This window comes from Bos indicus, chromosome 1, assembly GCF_029378745.1.
Source record: "Bos indicus isolate NIAB-ARS_2022 breed Sahiwal x Tharparkar chromosome 1, NIAB-ARS_B.indTharparkar_mat_pri_1.0, whole genome shotgun sequence".
NCBI classification, from domain to species: Eukaryota; Metazoa; Chordata; class Mammalia; order Artiodactyla; family Bovidae; genus Bos; species Bos indicus.
In genome coordinates, this window is record NC_091760.1 from 102,712,042 (window position 1) to 102,730,289 (window position 18,248).

Genomic DNA, 18,248 nt, shown 5'->3' on the forward strand with positions numbered 1-18,248 from the left:
ATACAAAATTAAGAATTATGTAAATAAGAATTTAAATGTTCTTGTTTGAGGCATTATTTAAATTATTTAATGATATGTACCTAAATATATTGGGCTTCCCTGATAATTCAGCTGCTAAAGAATCCGACCTGCAATGCAGCAGACAACAGTTTGATTCCTGGGTCATGAAGTTCCCCTGGAGACAGGATAGGCTACCACTCCAGTATTCCCTGGTTTCCCTGGTGGCTCAGATGGTAAATAATCTGCCTACAATGTGGGAGACCTGGGTTCCTGGGTTGGAAAGATCATGGCAGCCCACTCCAGTATTCTTGCTTGGAGAATCCCCATGGACAGAGGAGCCTGGCAGGCTATAGTCCATGGGGTCGCAAAGAATCTAATATGTCACTATTAAGAACTAAACATATCTCTTTTCATTATTTCTCTATAATAGATTTATGATGCCCAAAATAAGAGATATGAAGTTCCAGTACCATTGAACATTCCAAATACACCAACAAGTACTTATGAAACTAGACTTTATGATGTTGAAATCAAGGAAAATCCTTTTGGCATTCAGATTCGAAGAAGAAGCACAAGAAGAGTTATGTAAGTAATTGAATTACTTGATATGAAGGACATTTTCATTTTAGCTTAGGCGGCAAAGTTGGATGATTATTTTCACAGCCTTCACTGTGCTACTTACTGTGTCATCAAATCAAAAGTGGCTTTAAAGGTATTAAATAATTGGCTTATTTTAACATTCAAAAACAAAAGTTAGTGAGCTGTCAACAATTGGTCTAAGATTTTATTGACACTTTGGATGTGATGAATTTGATTATTAAATATCAGACCCATTCTTCTATTCAAGCTGAGAGCAAAAATAAAGACTCATGTTGAAAAGCCTGAGGAGTGTTGTCAAAATAAGTATTTATAAATGTGTTTAGAAATATGTCAATATTTTACTAGAACGATTGAAATTGGAGTTTTTTAGTTCTGGATTTTGACGAAGTTAATACTATCTCTGTCAGGAATCAATGAAAGGAAGTTTAGATTCATGCATATAGATATGATTTTTATGTTCAATGAATAAATTTAATTTTTAAAATATTTCCTTTATTTTAGTGAAAAGTTCTACAAAGTACACTCTTATGTATTTTCTATTACAAAATACTTCTATGTAATTTAAGCTTTCCCTGCTATTCTTTACATGATATTGTCAGGATGTTTTCAGGTATTGTCAGTATGGATACAAATAATGAAGAAAAACATGTTATATTGTTTCAAAATGTTGAAGAGTTTCATTCTAAATGTTAAAAAGCTAAATGACTTTGTGGAAAATCCCTGGTTCAGATACATTATTTATTGTTATTCAGGAAGCATTATTCTTTAGCAAATACTTTTCCAAAATCGTTAATATAAAAATATGAATATGTTCCAAATTTTTTGTAATAATATGTTTTCTTCCTCTGCCAACTTTCTTTTCGTCTTCTTTTATCTTCGTATTGTAAATGACATTCTCTGTAACACATTTCTTCTGGATTTCTTTGTAAACACGTTTTTACAAATATAAATTAAAAGATGAAGAAAATGATAGGATATAGTAATAGAGTTTGAAATTAAAATATACATATGTGTTATTTATTTTGATATTGATTTCTTTTTATTCTATATGTAGTAAAAGTTTGCTGATTCTCTCAAGAGAACAGGAAAATGAAGGACTTTCAATTCTTAGGACATTTATTACTTCTAGGTCATATATTATTTATATATTTATATTGATTTTATTTTAAAAACTGATATGTATCTGAAGACACATATAGTCATAATAAGATTATGAATTTGTAAAACATATTTTGATATTTGTTATGTTAGCCACAAAAGTATTGGAATAATCTATTTCCATCTATCTCTGGGTATGGTAAACCCTATATAGGGAAAAATACTACTGATTTTAACATCACCTAAGAAAGAATTACCATTATTATTTTGATCCTATTTGTATGCATATACAGGAATAAAATTGTTTTCGTTTTCAGTTGGGATTCTCGCCTTCCTGGTTTTGCTTTTAACAACCAGTTCATTCAGATATCTACCCGTCTGCCTTCAGAATATGTGTATGGTTTTGGGGAAATGGAACACACAACATTTAAGCGTGACCTGAACTGGCATACTTGGGGAATGTTCACAAGAGACCAACCCCCTGGTGTGAGTACCAGTATTTGACTACCATAAGTGGCAACTAAGATACAGCCATCTCTTTGTTGGCCTGTATTTCAATATTGAAACAATAAAAGGGACTAGAAATCATGACAGTTGCTGGAGTGTTTTTCTGAAAAACAAAAAGTCACAATAAAGTACAGGTGAAAGTAAATGACTAATCAGATAACATCATTGACTACAGTGAGAAGTGAGGTCGTGACCCAATTGCTTACTCTCTCAACTGCATAGAAAGAACATTCAGATTCAATATTCCCTGCCAAATCCATGTTTACTTTCAGCTTTTAAAAAATAACTGGCTAAGGTTCTCCTTGAAATTTTCTTTTTTTTAACCCCTTAGATAAAGATTGGATTCTCACTTTTTCCTTTGTTACCCTAAGCTGCAGTTGTGCATTTTTATGAGGTTATGCTGTTAGTTACAAGTTTAGGAAATATTTTTATATGCTCATGACACTTTCCCCAAAGTTTTGTCTTATTAATGGTGTATATTTCATGAATATTTAATATATTTCTCACAATTAATATTAACTATAATTACTCTAAATATATCAAAGTACATTTTAATAAAAATACTAGTTCATTTACATTTTTCATATGTCATGTGTACTTAAAGGATATATTCAGCATGAGATTATAAATGTGTATACTATCGTAACCACTTTTTATTTTAAGGTGCTCATACAACTTTTATTTGTATCACAATAGTTCAAACTTATGAATGCTGTTTTTCATTTATTCCAGTTTGAAAGACCATGTCTTACCAAAGTTTACCTCTTTAAAACCCTTCAGGAACTTCCCTTGTGGTGCAGTGGTTAAAACTCCATGCTGCCCCTGCAGGAAGCACAAGTTTGATCCTTGGTTGGGGAATCAAAAAAAACACAAAAAAACAAAAACCCTTCAACATTAAGTATTGGCACTATTAGGTTCATATAACCTTGGTCCTAAATATATAAATTTTCTGTCACAAGCTACTCAGTTACTAGGATTCATTGTGGGTCAATGACACTAATTTGATTAGGGATCATCAACTTATAAGTTTTGTAATCTTGACATTGCATGACTCTGCATATAGATTTTCCGTTCTGAAAAATTAAAAGATGATGCTGAAAATGAAATTAAATGCTCAGTAGGAGAAAAAAAAATTATTATAGAAACTTAGATATCCCATTAAGTACTTAAGGAGATTGAGTACTTATCACTTTAATCATTAATAAAACATTCTATTATTGAAAAAGAAGTACCAATTCATAAATAAATTAATATACATAATCTATGGAAAGAAACCCAACTATTCTAAAACCAGTGGTTTCTTTATGTAAGTTAATTTGGCAGTATTTGTGAGTGTTACACATTTGTATATTCATTCTCATACTCTAATGCACTAATGGTTTGAATAATAAATAAATTAAAAAAAAAGGGTTTGTTTTAATTCAGTCATAGTTTGGCTGTGCAATGAAGGAATATTTAAATTCCTAGGCTCAGTCTTATAGTGAATTTAAATATTACATTGACAAAAATTCACATGCTATTATTATTTAAATATACATTATGTTTATTTTTTTCAATTTTAGTACAAACTTAATTCCTATGGATTTCATCCCTATTACATGGCTCTGGAAGATGAGAACAATGCTCATGGAGTTCTCTTACTTAACAGCAATGCAATGGGTAAAACAATTTTTTAAAAATTTAAATTAAAAAATCATATTTTATGTGACTCAAATAAAATAATAACTTATATATAGACAAAATTTAATCATATTTTGGATTTCCAGATGTTACATTTCAGCCAATGCCTGCTCTGACATATCGCATGATTGGAGGAATCTTGGACTTTTATATGTTTTTGGGCCCATCTCCAGAAGTCACAACAAAGCAATACCATGAAGTATGATTGTGGATTTTAAAAAGAGATAAAGTTTTCTTTATAATATAAAGTATTTATCTTAGTTCACCAGGATTTTTTTTTTTTCAAAGGTAATCGGCCAACCAGTCATGCCACCTTATTGGGCTTTGGGATTCCAGTTATGTCGTTATGGATACAGAAATACTTCACAAGTTGAAGAAGTATATAATGACATGGTGGCTGCCCAGATCCCCTATGTATGTATATCAATTTTTAAAACAGTGTTAAATATGTCATCTACAAAAGCAGAATAAAATAAACATACACTTTAAAATTATTTAAACATTTGACAAAAAGCAATGTGTAGTTTGTTAGTAGCACCAAATGAATTGGATATCAGATTATACTGATTGTCTTTAGCAGAGGGATAAAGAAAGGGCTAATACCATTATTTTTCCTTCTTTCTCATCAGTCTTATGACTGTAAGTTGTGCTAAACAAGTCACTATGCACTTGCTTTTCTCTGAGAAACTGTGTGTCTCATAGGTAGTCAAACACATTTATTGTCTTCTTTTAAATGAGAGTACGAATCCAGTGAACTTATTTCATCAACTGATATAACAAATTAAAGAAAAACAATTTGAGGTGAAAAAATGATTTTTGTCATGGAATTGATGACAGCTGTCATAGAGAATCAGTGGGCTTGCAGAATATCCTCTTCCCTCAATGTGTGGGAAACTAAAGAGTTTTAAGTATCCAGAAATAATCAGTTCCTGTGATTTTTATTTTTTAGCAACATTAAGAAATCTCAGGTATCCTCCCAGTAATATTTAAATATTAAAATCTAGAATGCTTTGTATATAAGAACTCACTCTAAGAAGAATAAGTAGAGTCTCATTTATAAGACATCAAGACATAGTAGAATCCAACATATGGTTCCTGAATACATTATTATAGGGAAATTAATTGTATAGGTTAATGATGTAGTGATATGAAAGTGAAAAAAAATTTTGAAGAAGATTTTTTCATTATTAGTCCTATGTTATCCATATTTTTTGTAATATCTAGAAAAAGAAATTGTCTTTAACAGAAAATAATTTTTTAAAGTACTTTAGGCCTAAATTAAAGATTTAATAATATAATGCAAGCATTTTTTCATGTAAATATATTTGTAAATATCTACTGGTAAATAATATTTTGCTTATTTAAGCTTAGGCTATTATTTTGAAAATGACTTTGGTGGATGATATAAGAATAACAAAATAATTGATGATTTATTAATAATTTTTTCTCCTTTTATAATTTTAGAATTATTGAAATTATCCCATATTTGCCTTTTGTTTCCAGAAATAGAGCAATACTTTTTTTCTGTATACTGTACAAAATTCCAAGTTATCATTTAGTATAATTTCATGACCTCATAAGTCCTTTACTCTTATGTCTTATTTCTTTTGGGAATTATAAAACAAAAGATACTTATTTGAAAGGATTTTTACTTCTAAATCAGAATTACTATTTAATGAACTTTTAACAAAACATAGCATTTATATGAACTTGTTCTTAGAATATTTTGCATCTATACATGCTATTTTTATTTCTTGAATATCACATTACTCAATTCTCAAGCACTGAAACTTTCATACTACTATTACTTTTATAAACATGATAGAATGTGATGAACTCACTCTGCTGATTCTTACCACACTACAATTCTCATATTTTTCAGGATGTTCAGTACACAGATATTGATTACATGGAAAGGCAACTAGACTTTACAATTGATGATGAATTTCATGACCTTCCTCAGTTTGTTGACAAAATAAGAAGTGAGGGAATGAGATACATTATTATCCTGGTCAGTACTTATATTTTATCTTCTTTTTTTTAATTTAATTGTATTTAATTTAATTGGAGGTATTTCATCGTCTATCTGAGCCTTATTATATTAGTTTTGTTCAGATTTCTCTTCTTAATGAGGGAGGAAAAGGTGTTTCAAAATATGAAACATGTAAGTTTGAATTCTACTCCCAAATCTAAACCTTTCTTCCTTTAACACTTCATTTACATGGGCAGCCACAAGGCTACCTTCATTCTTGGGTTTATCCATAGAGACCTAAGATTAAATAAAGCTGGGAGTCAAAGACAGGCTGTTTCTTAATAATCACCCAAGCTACAAACTGACCTCAGTTTATAGACACTATCACAAAGTGATGATGGATTTTTCTATTCCTTTAAGATTCTCATATCTTACTCTGGGACTGCATCTTACGCTTGTCATGTTTAAAAATTTGCCTTCAAATTAGTGATTCTATGGGGAGAATATTTCATCAATACATTACAAAAAGCAAGCTAGGCAGTTAGAAATCCCACTGGGGAAATAAAAGCAAAACAAAAATACTAGTAATCTTGCTTATAATCATAGCTAACACATTTTCAAAAGTTCTTAAATTTTCCTTCTAAAAATTTAAAAAACAATCAAGCTAGAACACAAAAATTTATACCATCACATGAAAAGATGCTCAAGATCACTCATTATCAGAGAAATGCAAATCAAAACCACTATGAGGTACCATTTCATGCCAGTCAGAATGGCTGCGATCCAAAAGTCTACAAGCAATAAATGCTGAAGAGGGTGTGGGGAAAAGGGAACTCTCTTACACTGTTGGTGGGAATGCAATCTAGTGCAGCCACTATGGAAAACAGTGTGGAGATTCCTTAAAAAACTGGAAATAGAACTGCCTTATGATCCAGCAATCCCACTGCTGGGCATAGACACTGAGGAAACCAGAATTGAAAGAGACACATGTACCCCAGTGTTCATCGCAGCACTGTTTATAATAACCAGGACATGGAAGCAACCTAGATGTCCATCAACAGATGAATGGATAGGAAAGCTGTGGTACATATACACAATGGAGTATTACTCAGCCATTAAAAAGAATACACTTGAATCAGTTCTAATGAGGTGGATGAAACTGGAGCCCATTATACAGAGTGAAGTAAGCCAGAAAGAAAAACACCAGTACAGTATACTAATGCATATATATGGAATTTAAAAAGATGGTAACAATAACTCTGTGTATGAGACAGCAAAAGAGACACTGATGTATAGAACAGTCTTTTGGACTCTGTGGGAGAGGGAGAGGGTGGGATGATTTGGGAGAATGGCATTGAAATACGTATAATATCATATATGAAACGAGCCACCAGTCCAGGTTCGATGCACGATACTGGATGCTTGGGGCTGGTGCACTGGGATGACCCAGAGGGATGGTATGGGGAGGGAGGAGGGAGGAGGGTTCAGGATGGGGAACACATGTATGCCTGTGGGGGATTCATTTCGATATTTGGCCAAACCAATACAATATTGTAAAGTTTAAAAATAAAATAAAATAAAAATTATACCATCAGTCCATCTGTCAGTCTATGTGATAATACAATACAATGATAATTTAAAAATGGAAAATTGTAATATTTCATAACAGCTACCCAGGGGGCTATACTTCCATATCATAGACACCTGTTTTGTATTTCATTTTCATTTTAGGATCCAGCAATTTCAGGAAATGAAACGAAGCCTTACCCTGCCTTTGAAAGAGGACAGGAGAAAGATGTCTTTGTCAAATGGCCTAACACAAGTGATATTTGTTGGGCAAAGGTATTGAATTGATAGCTTGAAATAAAATAAGTGTAAAAATGCTATTTCGTTGAAAGTTTCTACTTAATTAAGCTACTGTTAAGGCATATTCAGAAGAAGAGATACAATGATTTAATAGCTAATAAATAAAATAATAGATACTCCATGAGTTCAGTCCAAACTGTTAGAAAGAATTCATACATCATATGTCCAAATACTATTCGTTTCATCTTTCATTTGTTTTTTTATATTTCTTGGTACCTTTGTGTTTTATTATAAAATTACTACTAATAAGATGGTTATTCATTATTCTATACTACAAAAGTCATTTAATATTTGTCAGTCAGTTCAGTTGCTCAGTCTTGTCCGACTATTTGCAACCCCATGAATTGCAGCACCCCGGGCCTCCCTGTCCATCACCGTCACCCAGAGTTCACTCAAACTCTCGTCCATCGAGTCAGTGATGCCATCCAGCCATCTCATCCTCTGTCGTCCCCTTTTCCTCCTGCCCCCAATCCCTCCCAGCATCAGAGTCTTTTCCAACGAGTCAACTCTTTGAATAGAGGTAGCCAAAGTACTGGAGTTTCAGCTTTAGCATCAGTCCTTCCAAAGAAATACCAGGGCTGATCTCCTTCAGAATGGACTGGTTGGATCTCCTTGCAGTCCAAGGGACTCTCAAGAGTCTTCTCCAACACCACAGTTCAAAAGCATCAATTCTTCGGTGCTCAGCTTTCTTCACAGTCCAACTCTCACATTGTAATTCTCTTTAAAACATCTTGTATAATTGTAAACGGAGAAGGTAATGGCACCCCACTCCAGTACTTTTGCCTGGAAAATCCCATGGATGGAGGAGCCTGGTAGGCTGCAATCCATGGGGTTGCTAAGAGTCGGACACGACAGAGAGACTTCACTTTCACTTTTCACTTTCATGCATTGGAGAAGGAAATGGCAACCCACTCCAGTACTCTTGCCTGGAGAATCCCAGGGACGGGGGAGCCTGGTGGCTGCCGTCTATGGGGTCACACAGAGTCGGACACGACTGAAGTGTCTTAGCATAGCATAGCATTATTGTAAAAGCTATACCTATATTCCTTACTTGAACAGGGAACATAATTCATTGTATTTCATTTAGACAATAATATTCAGATCTGATTATATTAATACACTGTAGAAAACATCCTCCTTTGGCTTATACATAGAGTAAAGATGCCCAATACTCTATAAAAACCTAAATGGGAAAAGAATTTCAGAAACAATAGATGCATGTATATGTATATGAACTAACACAATATTATTAATCAACTATACTCCAATATAGAATACATTTTTTTTAAAGAGTAAAGAAAAAAATCCACTAGTCACAATTGAAATGAAAATAATTTCCATAGTGGGAGATGTAATTAAATGCAATGTGCAAGTCTATTTGGATCTTAGACCAAAAATATTAACATCAGTGATAAAAGTGGTGACATTTGAACATGGCCTATAGATTAGCTAGTAATATTGTATTAATGTTAACTTCTTGGTTTTGATAATTGTACAGTGGTTATAAATATATTACTATTAAGAGAAGCACGGTGAAGGGTATAGAAAAATACCAGGTATATTGTTTGTGACTTTTCTATAAGTCTGAGACTATTTCAAAATAAAAAGATAAAGGTAAAATAGAAAAAATTCTGTGGTAAAGGTGAAAAATCACAATGTTTAAGAAACGTGCAAGTATAGAATATTGATTATTAAAAGGGATTATTTCCCTCCTACTTTCTTCTAATTCTATATTTTTGTACATTTTTTCATTTTACTACCTTTTAAGCACTAGTCTCTATCAGCAACTAATCTCTTATATGTAATTACCCTTCTGTGGATTCTACTTTCTACAACATAGATTTAAATCCCAGAGCTTTTGGCATGATTGAATCTGAGTCCTGTTTTGTGTTTGTGATTGGAGTAGAAGAAACATTGGTAGACTAAGAAGCAGTGACTGGAGTAGGAATATGGTGGTGAGAGGATTTTAGTACTACTGTGAAAACCAAGAGGATTATTTGCCTCAGTATGGCATCATTCAACTCAGATATTCAATTCCTTTCATATAAAACTATATATATTTTTGTTTTTCAAGTGTTATCCTGGAGCAAGTGTAGAAATAATTTTAATATATCACATTAAATTAAATTTGGTGTACGTGTTTCAAATTAATTGTTGACTAGACAATTTGGTTACACGCATTGTTTTCAAAATCACTACCTACACCAAGGTTGGATTTTTTTTATTTGTCATATTAAAAAGATTAATATGGAAAATGGAAACAGTTTCCAAATGATACATATGCCAAAACACAAACTAAGCAAATAATTGAAGGAATTATTTTTTATTATTTGCTTATAAAACTTTATTTACAAAAGTCATACCACACTGAATTTATTTTGAACTGGTTTCTCATTTCTTCTCTTTTTGTAGGTTTGGCCAGATTTGCCTAATGTGACAATAGATCAAAGTCTTACTGAAGATGAAGCTGCTAATGTAAGTTTCATATTGATTAATTGTAGAACTAAAAGAAATTCAGCACTTAGATTTAATAATTAGAGATTTCACTGTTCTGCATGTGAATATCCAGTTTCTCCAGCACCATTAGCTAAAGAGACTCTACTTTCCTCATTGCATATTCTTGCACTCTTATCAAAGATCAGTTAACTATACATGTGTGGATCAATTTCTGGGCTCTTTAACTCTGCGGTTGGCCTATATGTTTATTTTTATGCCAAGACCATGCTTTTCACTACTGTAGCTTTGGAATATATCTTGAAATCAGGAAACCTAATGCCTTCAGCTTTGTTCTACTTACTCAAGATTATTATGATTAAGGAACTATTCAAGGCCTTTTGTGGTTCCAAATAAGTTGGAAGCTTGTTTTTTCTGTTTCTGTAAAATATGTCATTGGGATTTTGATGGGGGTTACATTGAATCTATGGATTACTTTCAGTACTGTGGATATTTTAACAGTATTATTTCAGTCCATGAACTTTGGTTTCCTTTCTATTTGTCTGTTTCTTCTTAGATATCTTTCAGTAATGTTTTATATTTTTTAGTGTACAAATCTTTTATTTCCTTAGTCGTTTATTTCTAAGTACTTTACTATTACTTATTGCTATTATATATTGGATTACTTTCCTAATTTTCCTTTCAAATAGTTTATTGTTAGTGTACAGGTGTGTAACTGATTTTTGCATGTAGATTTTGTATTCTGCCAACTTTATTGAACCTATTTATTAATTCTAATAGTTTTGTGTGTGTGTGTTCTTTAGGGATTTCTAAGATTACATCATCTACAACAGAGACACTTTCAGTTCTTTTTTCTGATTAGCATGCTTCTTTCCCCCTTATTTATGTCTAGTTATTCTGGCTAGGACTATGTTAAATAGAAGTGGTGAGAGTGAGAAGCCTTATCTTGTTTCTTATTTGAACTAGAAAACTGAAAGTGTTTTCCTAAAGAGTATGATATTAGTTTTGGGCATTTAATATATAGTCTTCATCATGTTAAGGTAATTTCTTTCTATTCCTAATTTGTTGGGAGTTTTTTGTTTTTATCATGAAAAAGTGTTGAATTTTATCAAATATATTTTCTGCATTGTTTATTGATATGCTTATGCTTAGTCATTCAGTCATGTCTGACTCTGGGACCCTTTGGACTATAGCCCACCACGCTCCTCTGTCCTTGGGATTTTTCAGGCAAGAATACTGGAGTGGGTTGTCAATTCCTTCTCCAGGAGATCTTCCTGACCCAGGGATCAAACCTGCATCTCCTGTGGCTCCTGCATTGCAGGGGGATACTTTACCCACTGAGCCACTGGGGAAGCACTGTTATTGATATGACCATGTGATTTTTACCATATATTCTGTTGATATGCTGTATCACAGTAATTGATTTTTGTGTGTTATATAATCCTTGCCTCACAGGGAAAAATCCCACTTATTCATGGTGTATGATCCTTTTGATGTGCTGTTGAATGTGTTTTGCTAATAGTTTGGTTGAGGATGCTCGTATATCTATTCATCAGATATTGTTAGTTTGTGTGAAACTAGGAATGTGTCCATTTCTTCTAGGCTATCTAGTCTGTTGTATAATTATTTATCGTGGCCTCTTACCATCCTTTCTATTTCTGTGACATCAGTTGTAATTCTCATCTTCCATATCTGATTTTATTTAACTTTCTCTTTTTTCTTAGTCTAGCTAACAGTTTGTAAGTTATATATATGTTGTCTATGAGAAACTCAGTTTAGATTTAAGGACACACATGGACTTGGTTGTTGGAGGATGATCATGGATATTCATTCATTAGGGTTGAGATCAAGCTGCCTTTACTATCACTTGTTCACAATTTGTGAATCTGATAGACAAATGTCTTACTGAAATATAAGATTTCTTTTATGACTTTCTACATGTTGGTCTAATTTTTGTTTTTACAGGCTACCAAAGCTCATGCAGCTTTTCCAGATTTCTTCAGGAATTCCACAGCAGAGTGGTGGGCAAGGGAAATTATAGATTTTTATAATAACCAGATGAAGTTTGATGGATTGTGGATTGTAAGTAAACTTTGAGAAATTTATATTTTAAGTTATTTATTGTGTACTGATTATGCAAAAATTTTACTAAGTTCTAATAATCTTAACAAAGTATTCTTTATGAAATTATCTCACTCATTTTTTTCTGTAGAATTTTCTTATGCAAAGAACTGATAAAATGCAGTTTTAACAATTCAAGTATTTGGCTGTTTTTTGCTGAATATTAAAATTGAATTTCAACTTTACCAAGAAACCAAAGTAGTCTCTTTAATGATTTATAAGTGCTTATAAATATTTATTTTATTTTCATTTAATGTAGGAATAAATCTTACACTCAACTGTCAGTCTTTGGTTTAAGAAGTCATAGTCTCTTACAGATGTAGCAAAATCATCCTTTAAATAATTTTCTAATTTTATGTGTAACTTTAAAGTGTTGATATAAGAGTTTTAGTAATAACATTTTGAGATAACATAAGATGAATTTACTATATCACAAGTAAACATTTAATACAGGATATTTTACATAATACTTCTCTAGATTTTTGTAGGTGAACTTATCTGTTGATTTTTCAGCATGTCTGCATTAATTTACTTGCTTTTTGAATTAAAAAAAATTATAGAGGTGATATTAAGTACAAGCCTTGAGGATATAAAAGTATGTATTTTTTAAATTAATGGAAATACAATTTTATTTTATGTATAAAGTTGTGCACTATAAGGGATTTTATTAAATAATCCCTAAGAATTATATCTTGTTCCAGAAAAAATAACCTTTTTATGCTAAAGGAATCACCTTTAAATGTGTGTGTTATTTTCTTCTGTTGCGTCCAAATCTTTGCGACCCCATGGACTATAGCCCACCATGCATCTCTGTCCATGGGATTCTCCAGGCAAGAATACTGGAGTGGGTTGCCATTTCCTCCTCACCTTTAACTGGCAACTAATTTATATATTTATATGATGGTCCCTTTATGTGTGGCTACTAAGATGTGTATTCAATAGAGACTTTTTGAAGTTTTCTGTATTTGTAAACTATATCTTGAAGTTTTAAAAACCACAAGCCATTTTTCAAAAATAAAAATTATACAAAGTTCCAGGGCAGAAGTGGAGGGAAAAAAATATACACTATTATAATTTAGTTTTATGTCTAGAAACACAGAAAACAATTTACTTTTACATGTAGGTTTTATCTACAGAGGAAAATAGGACATTTTATATTTTAAAAAAGGAGACATGAACTGTAAAATGTTAAGAAATATTGAGCTAAACAAAATTCTTTGGTATTGTTGAGATTGTCTTATATTTTTGCTTTTTAAAAGTGTTGTTATTTGGATATGCTATTTCAATTTATTGAGTTCCTGAATTAGTTCTTTTAAGAAGATAAGCCCTAAATTTGTTTTTTGTTTACTTTTCTTTCTCTCTTTAAGGATATGAATGAACCATCAAGTTTTGTAAATGGAACAACTACTAATCAATGCAGAAATGCAGAGCTGAATTATCCACCTTATTTCCCAGGTACAATATTGCCGTTATACCTTTGATGTTATCATGTTATTATCATTTATTTATCAGGTTTATATACTTTATGATTTAGAGAACAGGATTCACATTCCCAATTCTCACTACCCATTTGCACACTGGACTACACCTCAGCTCATTACCAATATCATCTAGATCATCTAACATTACTTTGAGGGAAAAAAAAGTCAAGAAATATGCTTTACCTATATGAATACATTTCTAAATTTGATTATTTTGATTTTCTTATGAATCTTCTCAGATTTGAGAATCCTTAGTATTGTTTGAATAAAAATCTTTAAATCTTTCATAAAGTTTTTTTTTTTTTTTTTTAAGTTTTTCTTCACTAGGGAAAAAGTGAAAGAATGCTAACAACACTTCCTTGGTTGTCCCTGACCTAGGAGAGAAAAGTACAGTCTTTTGGCATTCATCCATATACTCCTACATAGTCAGTAAACTGCATAAAAGCTCTGAAAATTTTAATCTGAAACTGAGAAAAAATTGGATCAAGAGATAGTGCTATTGTAGCATTTGCCTGGCTCTTTATCCCAGGGCTTTATGTTAGCAAATGGAGTCTTTTTTAAAAAAATCTACTTAATCAGTATTTCTCATCTAAATGCGTAAAATATAGTAGATTTTAAGAAGTACATTTTTCATGGTTTTATGAATTCATATTATTAACATTTTTGTTACTAAATAAAGTAAAATTTTGCACATATTTTCCAGTCACAATTGTAATTGCAGCCACTTACAATTGCAGACCAGTTTTTAATTTAAAATTAGCATAAACAAAGTGCACAATTGGTTAAAAAGTACTCTTTCAAACAGTGATTAATGTTTTACCAAAATAGCTTATGACTACAGGTTCCACATTTCAATATAGATGACTTTATAACATATTAATGTTTTTTCATTGATTCTCCCTAGAACTCACAAAAAGAACTGATGGATTACATTTCAGAACCGTGTGTATGGAAACAGAGCAGATTCTTAGTGATGGATCATCTGTTTTGCATTATGATGTTCACAATCTATATGGATGGTCACAGCTGAAACCAACTTATGAGTAAGCAATTTTCATAATCATCCTTTCTATTATTTGTTAGATATTAATGTTCCTACTTTGAGTCCTTCCCTGATGACCTTACCTTACTTGGCCATTCAAAGCACTTAGAATAGTTTCTCTCTCTCTCTGTATATTTATTTTAAATTTTCATCCTATTCCCAAAGGACCCTGAATCATTTTATTTTGTTCCCAAGCATGTACTCAGCTCATAGTATTACAATGCCTCAGGAATAGTAAGTGCTCAAAGAATAATTTTTAATGAATATTTGAGTAAAAAATATATAGTTTGATGTCATTAATTAAAGCACAAATGCTAGGCTAAATCTGCTATTTAAATCTATTATTAGCAAATAAGAAACTATGTAATTGACTTTGAGCTTCTCAAACTTTAATAATCATACTTGTGCTCAGTCATGTTTGACTCTTTGCGACCCCATGGACTGTAGCCTGCCTGGCTCTTCTGTCCATGGAATTTTCCAGGCAAGAATACTGGAGTGGGTTGCATTTCCTATTCCAGGGCATCTTCTCAACCCAGGGATTGAACCCATGTCTCTTGAATTGGCAGATGGATTTTTTATCACTACAACATCTGGGAAGCCCACTAATAGCTCTATTAAACAAATTCTTATATGAGGCTAATAATGATGAAACATAGTCAATTCTTTAAATATCAAGTCTCTATTAACACTGTGCAATGGATTTTTCTGCAATGATACAAATGTTCTATAATTCTGGATTGTTCAATATGGTAGCTACCAGCCATATAAGATTGTTGAACAATATGGCTAGTGTAACTCAGGAAAATAATTTTACATTTTATTTAATTTTCATAAATTTAAATTAAACAGTACCATGTGGCTTATGGTCACCAAATTACACAGTGCAACTCTAGATTATTGGTTCTTAACTACACATTGTAATCAACTGGATATTTTTTAAATTTTATTTTATATTGGAGCATATAACACAACATATTAACAATGTTGTGCTATTTGTAGGTGTATGGCAAAGTGGTTCAGTTTCTTTTCCCATTTAGGTTAATAGAATATAAGTAGAGTTCCCTGTTCTATACAGTAGACCTTTGTTGGTCATCTATTTTAAATATAGTACCAAATTGGAGATTCTTGTACTGTATAAATTCTGATTTTAATTAATCTGAACTGTAGCCCAAGAATCTGAATTTTTTATTTTTTTTTAATTTTTTTTAGTTTAATTTTATTTTTAAACTTTACAATATTGTATTAGTTTTGCCAAATATCGAAATGAATCCGCCACAGGTATACCCGCGTTCCCCATCCTGAACCCTCCTCCCTCCTCCCTCCCCTACCCTCCCTCTGGGTCGTTCCAGTGCACCAGCCCCAAGCATCCAGTACTGTGCATCGAACCTGGACTGGCAACTCGTTTCATACATGATATTATACATGTTTCAATGCCATTCTCCCAAATCTTCCCACCCTCTCCCTCTCCCACAGAGTCCAAAAGACTGTTCTATACATCAGTGTCTCTTTTGCTGTCTCGTACACAGGGTTATTGTTACCATCTTTTTAAATTCCATATATAAGCGTTAGTATACTGTATTGGTGTTTTTCTTTCTGGCTTACTTCACTCTGTATAATAGGCTCCAGTTTCATCCACCTCATTAGAACTGATTCAAATGTATTCTTTTTAATGGCTGAGTAATACTCCATTGTGTATATGTACCACTGCTTTCTTATCCATTCATCTGCTAATGGACATCTAAGTTGCTTCCATGTCCTGGCTATTATAAACAGTGCTGTGATGAACATTGGGGTACACGTGTCTCTTTCCCTTCTGGTTTCCTCAGTGTGTATGCCCAACAGTGGGATTGCTAGATCATAAGACAGTTCTCTAGGGGGTTGTAATGAGCATCCAGGATTGAAAACCGGTAATCTAGTAGATGGCTAAAGTTGGTAAAAGAATGAAAAGCATTTTGCAGTAAAGGGTATGGGTAATATTTCCTCATTTAGCGAAACACACATCTTATTTCCAGGACCAAACTCTTTTCAACCTAGAATAGGTGAATTGTTTAAGATATTATTACATGAATGACTGACTATAGATTTGTTCACTAAATCCCAATGTAAGGGCATTCAGAAAAACTAGTAGATGTATTTCTTAAGAGTAATACTTTTTTATTGAGACAAATGCTTCTTCAGTTAACCCTATTGGAACATAATATGGAGCACAATTATCCTTCCCTAACCTCACTTTACCATAAAACTATAGATATTAAAAATAACAGAAATATTGAGAGGTGACTGGTGAACCCATTAGCAAAACTTATATAACTTGAGATGAATGTATGTACTTTAAGGGAAATGAAAAAAAATTTTTTTTTCCACAGAGCAAAATAAATTGAATTTCTGGAGCACATTACAGAATCTAGCATGGTTCCTGACACTCTGTGCAATGTTTAGTACATCTAAGTGAACCAGTTTTATCTTACCACAGCTATTAAAATTGTATAAATAAATTCAGGGAAAAATTAGGTAAATCTCCAGATAGTTGGTATGTTGTTATATGATACATTATAAGTTATTTGGGGAAGTTAAAATCCATTTTCAGCTCTCAAATAGCATTATGAGGAAGATATCGGTACAGTTTTCCAAAGAACATCCATTTAATGTTAATTTTGTTCTTGTACATAAAATCTTTCAGTAAAAGTTTAACCATATTTGTTGTTTAAATTAAAAGATTAATAGATTTTAAATGTTGAGTTAAATAGCTCAATTTATGCATAGCCATAGACTTTTTATATCTTTTAAGTACTTTCTTATTATTTAACTTTTTCAGTTAAATGAGAATAAAATTGTTGAACTCTCAGCTATTATAGAGATTAAATATAGTCATTATACATTTAAAGATCTTGCAAATGTAAAAGGATGCTATAAATAAATTACATTTAAACAAATGATGGAGAGTAAGACTTTTTAACATTAGAAAAAACTGAAAGAATGAAAAGCATAATATTTTTCTTCAAGTTATTCAGACTACCATTTTCAGTTTCATTATTTCAGTTTCAATAATTCTGTTTCCTGTAAGTTTGAGATATTAATTCAAAAATTAATTATATGCCAAGCACTATATTAGGTATAAGGAGTACAAAGAAGATTAAGGCATTCCTTAAACCTCCAGAGTCTCAAGGTCTCATTGAAGAATTTTTATGTATAAAGAAATCAGTACACACTGTGATCCATCTTTAACAAGGAAATGATTACATACAGTTGATAACATGCCTGTAGGTTACAAATATGCCTAAGAATTTGAAATATTTTTCCAATATAGTTCTATAGTCCCTATTCATATACTATTTATTTTGAATAATAAAATAAAAGCAATTATTTTTATAACTAATACAATAGTGTTTTTTTTTTATTTTTGGTACATTTATAATTATAATAGAGA

General features: G+C 31.8%; 1 protein-coding gene across 1 annotated transcript in view; it reads left to right on the plus strand.

Annotated features, from left to right (window-relative positions):
- The window catches only part of SI (sucrase-isomaltase), a 114,039-nt gene that overhangs the window by 63,601 nt on the left and 32,190 nt on the right, over positions 1-18,248 (plus strand). The window contains exons 26-36 of the mRNA XM_019967875.2: positions 431-585; positions 2,016-2,184; positions 3,768-3,864; positions 3,972-4,084; positions 4,174-4,299; positions 5,768-5,896; positions 7,589-7,699; positions 10,136-10,198; positions 12,143-12,259; positions 13,666-13,753; positions 14,684-14,822. Of these exons, the coding sequence (XP_019823434.2) occupies positions 431-585; positions 2,016-2,184; positions 3,768-3,864; positions 3,972-4,084; positions 4,174-4,299; positions 5,768-5,896; positions 7,589-7,699; positions 10,136-10,198; positions 12,143-12,259; positions 13,666-13,753; positions 14,684-14,822 (1,307 nt within the window). The remainder of the gene's footprint in view (positions 1-430; positions 586-2,015; positions 2,185-3,767; positions 3,865-3,971; positions 4,085-4,173; positions 4,300-5,767; positions 5,897-7,588; positions 7,700-10,135; positions 10,199-12,142; positions 12,260-13,665; positions 13,754-14,683; positions 14,823-18,248) is intronic.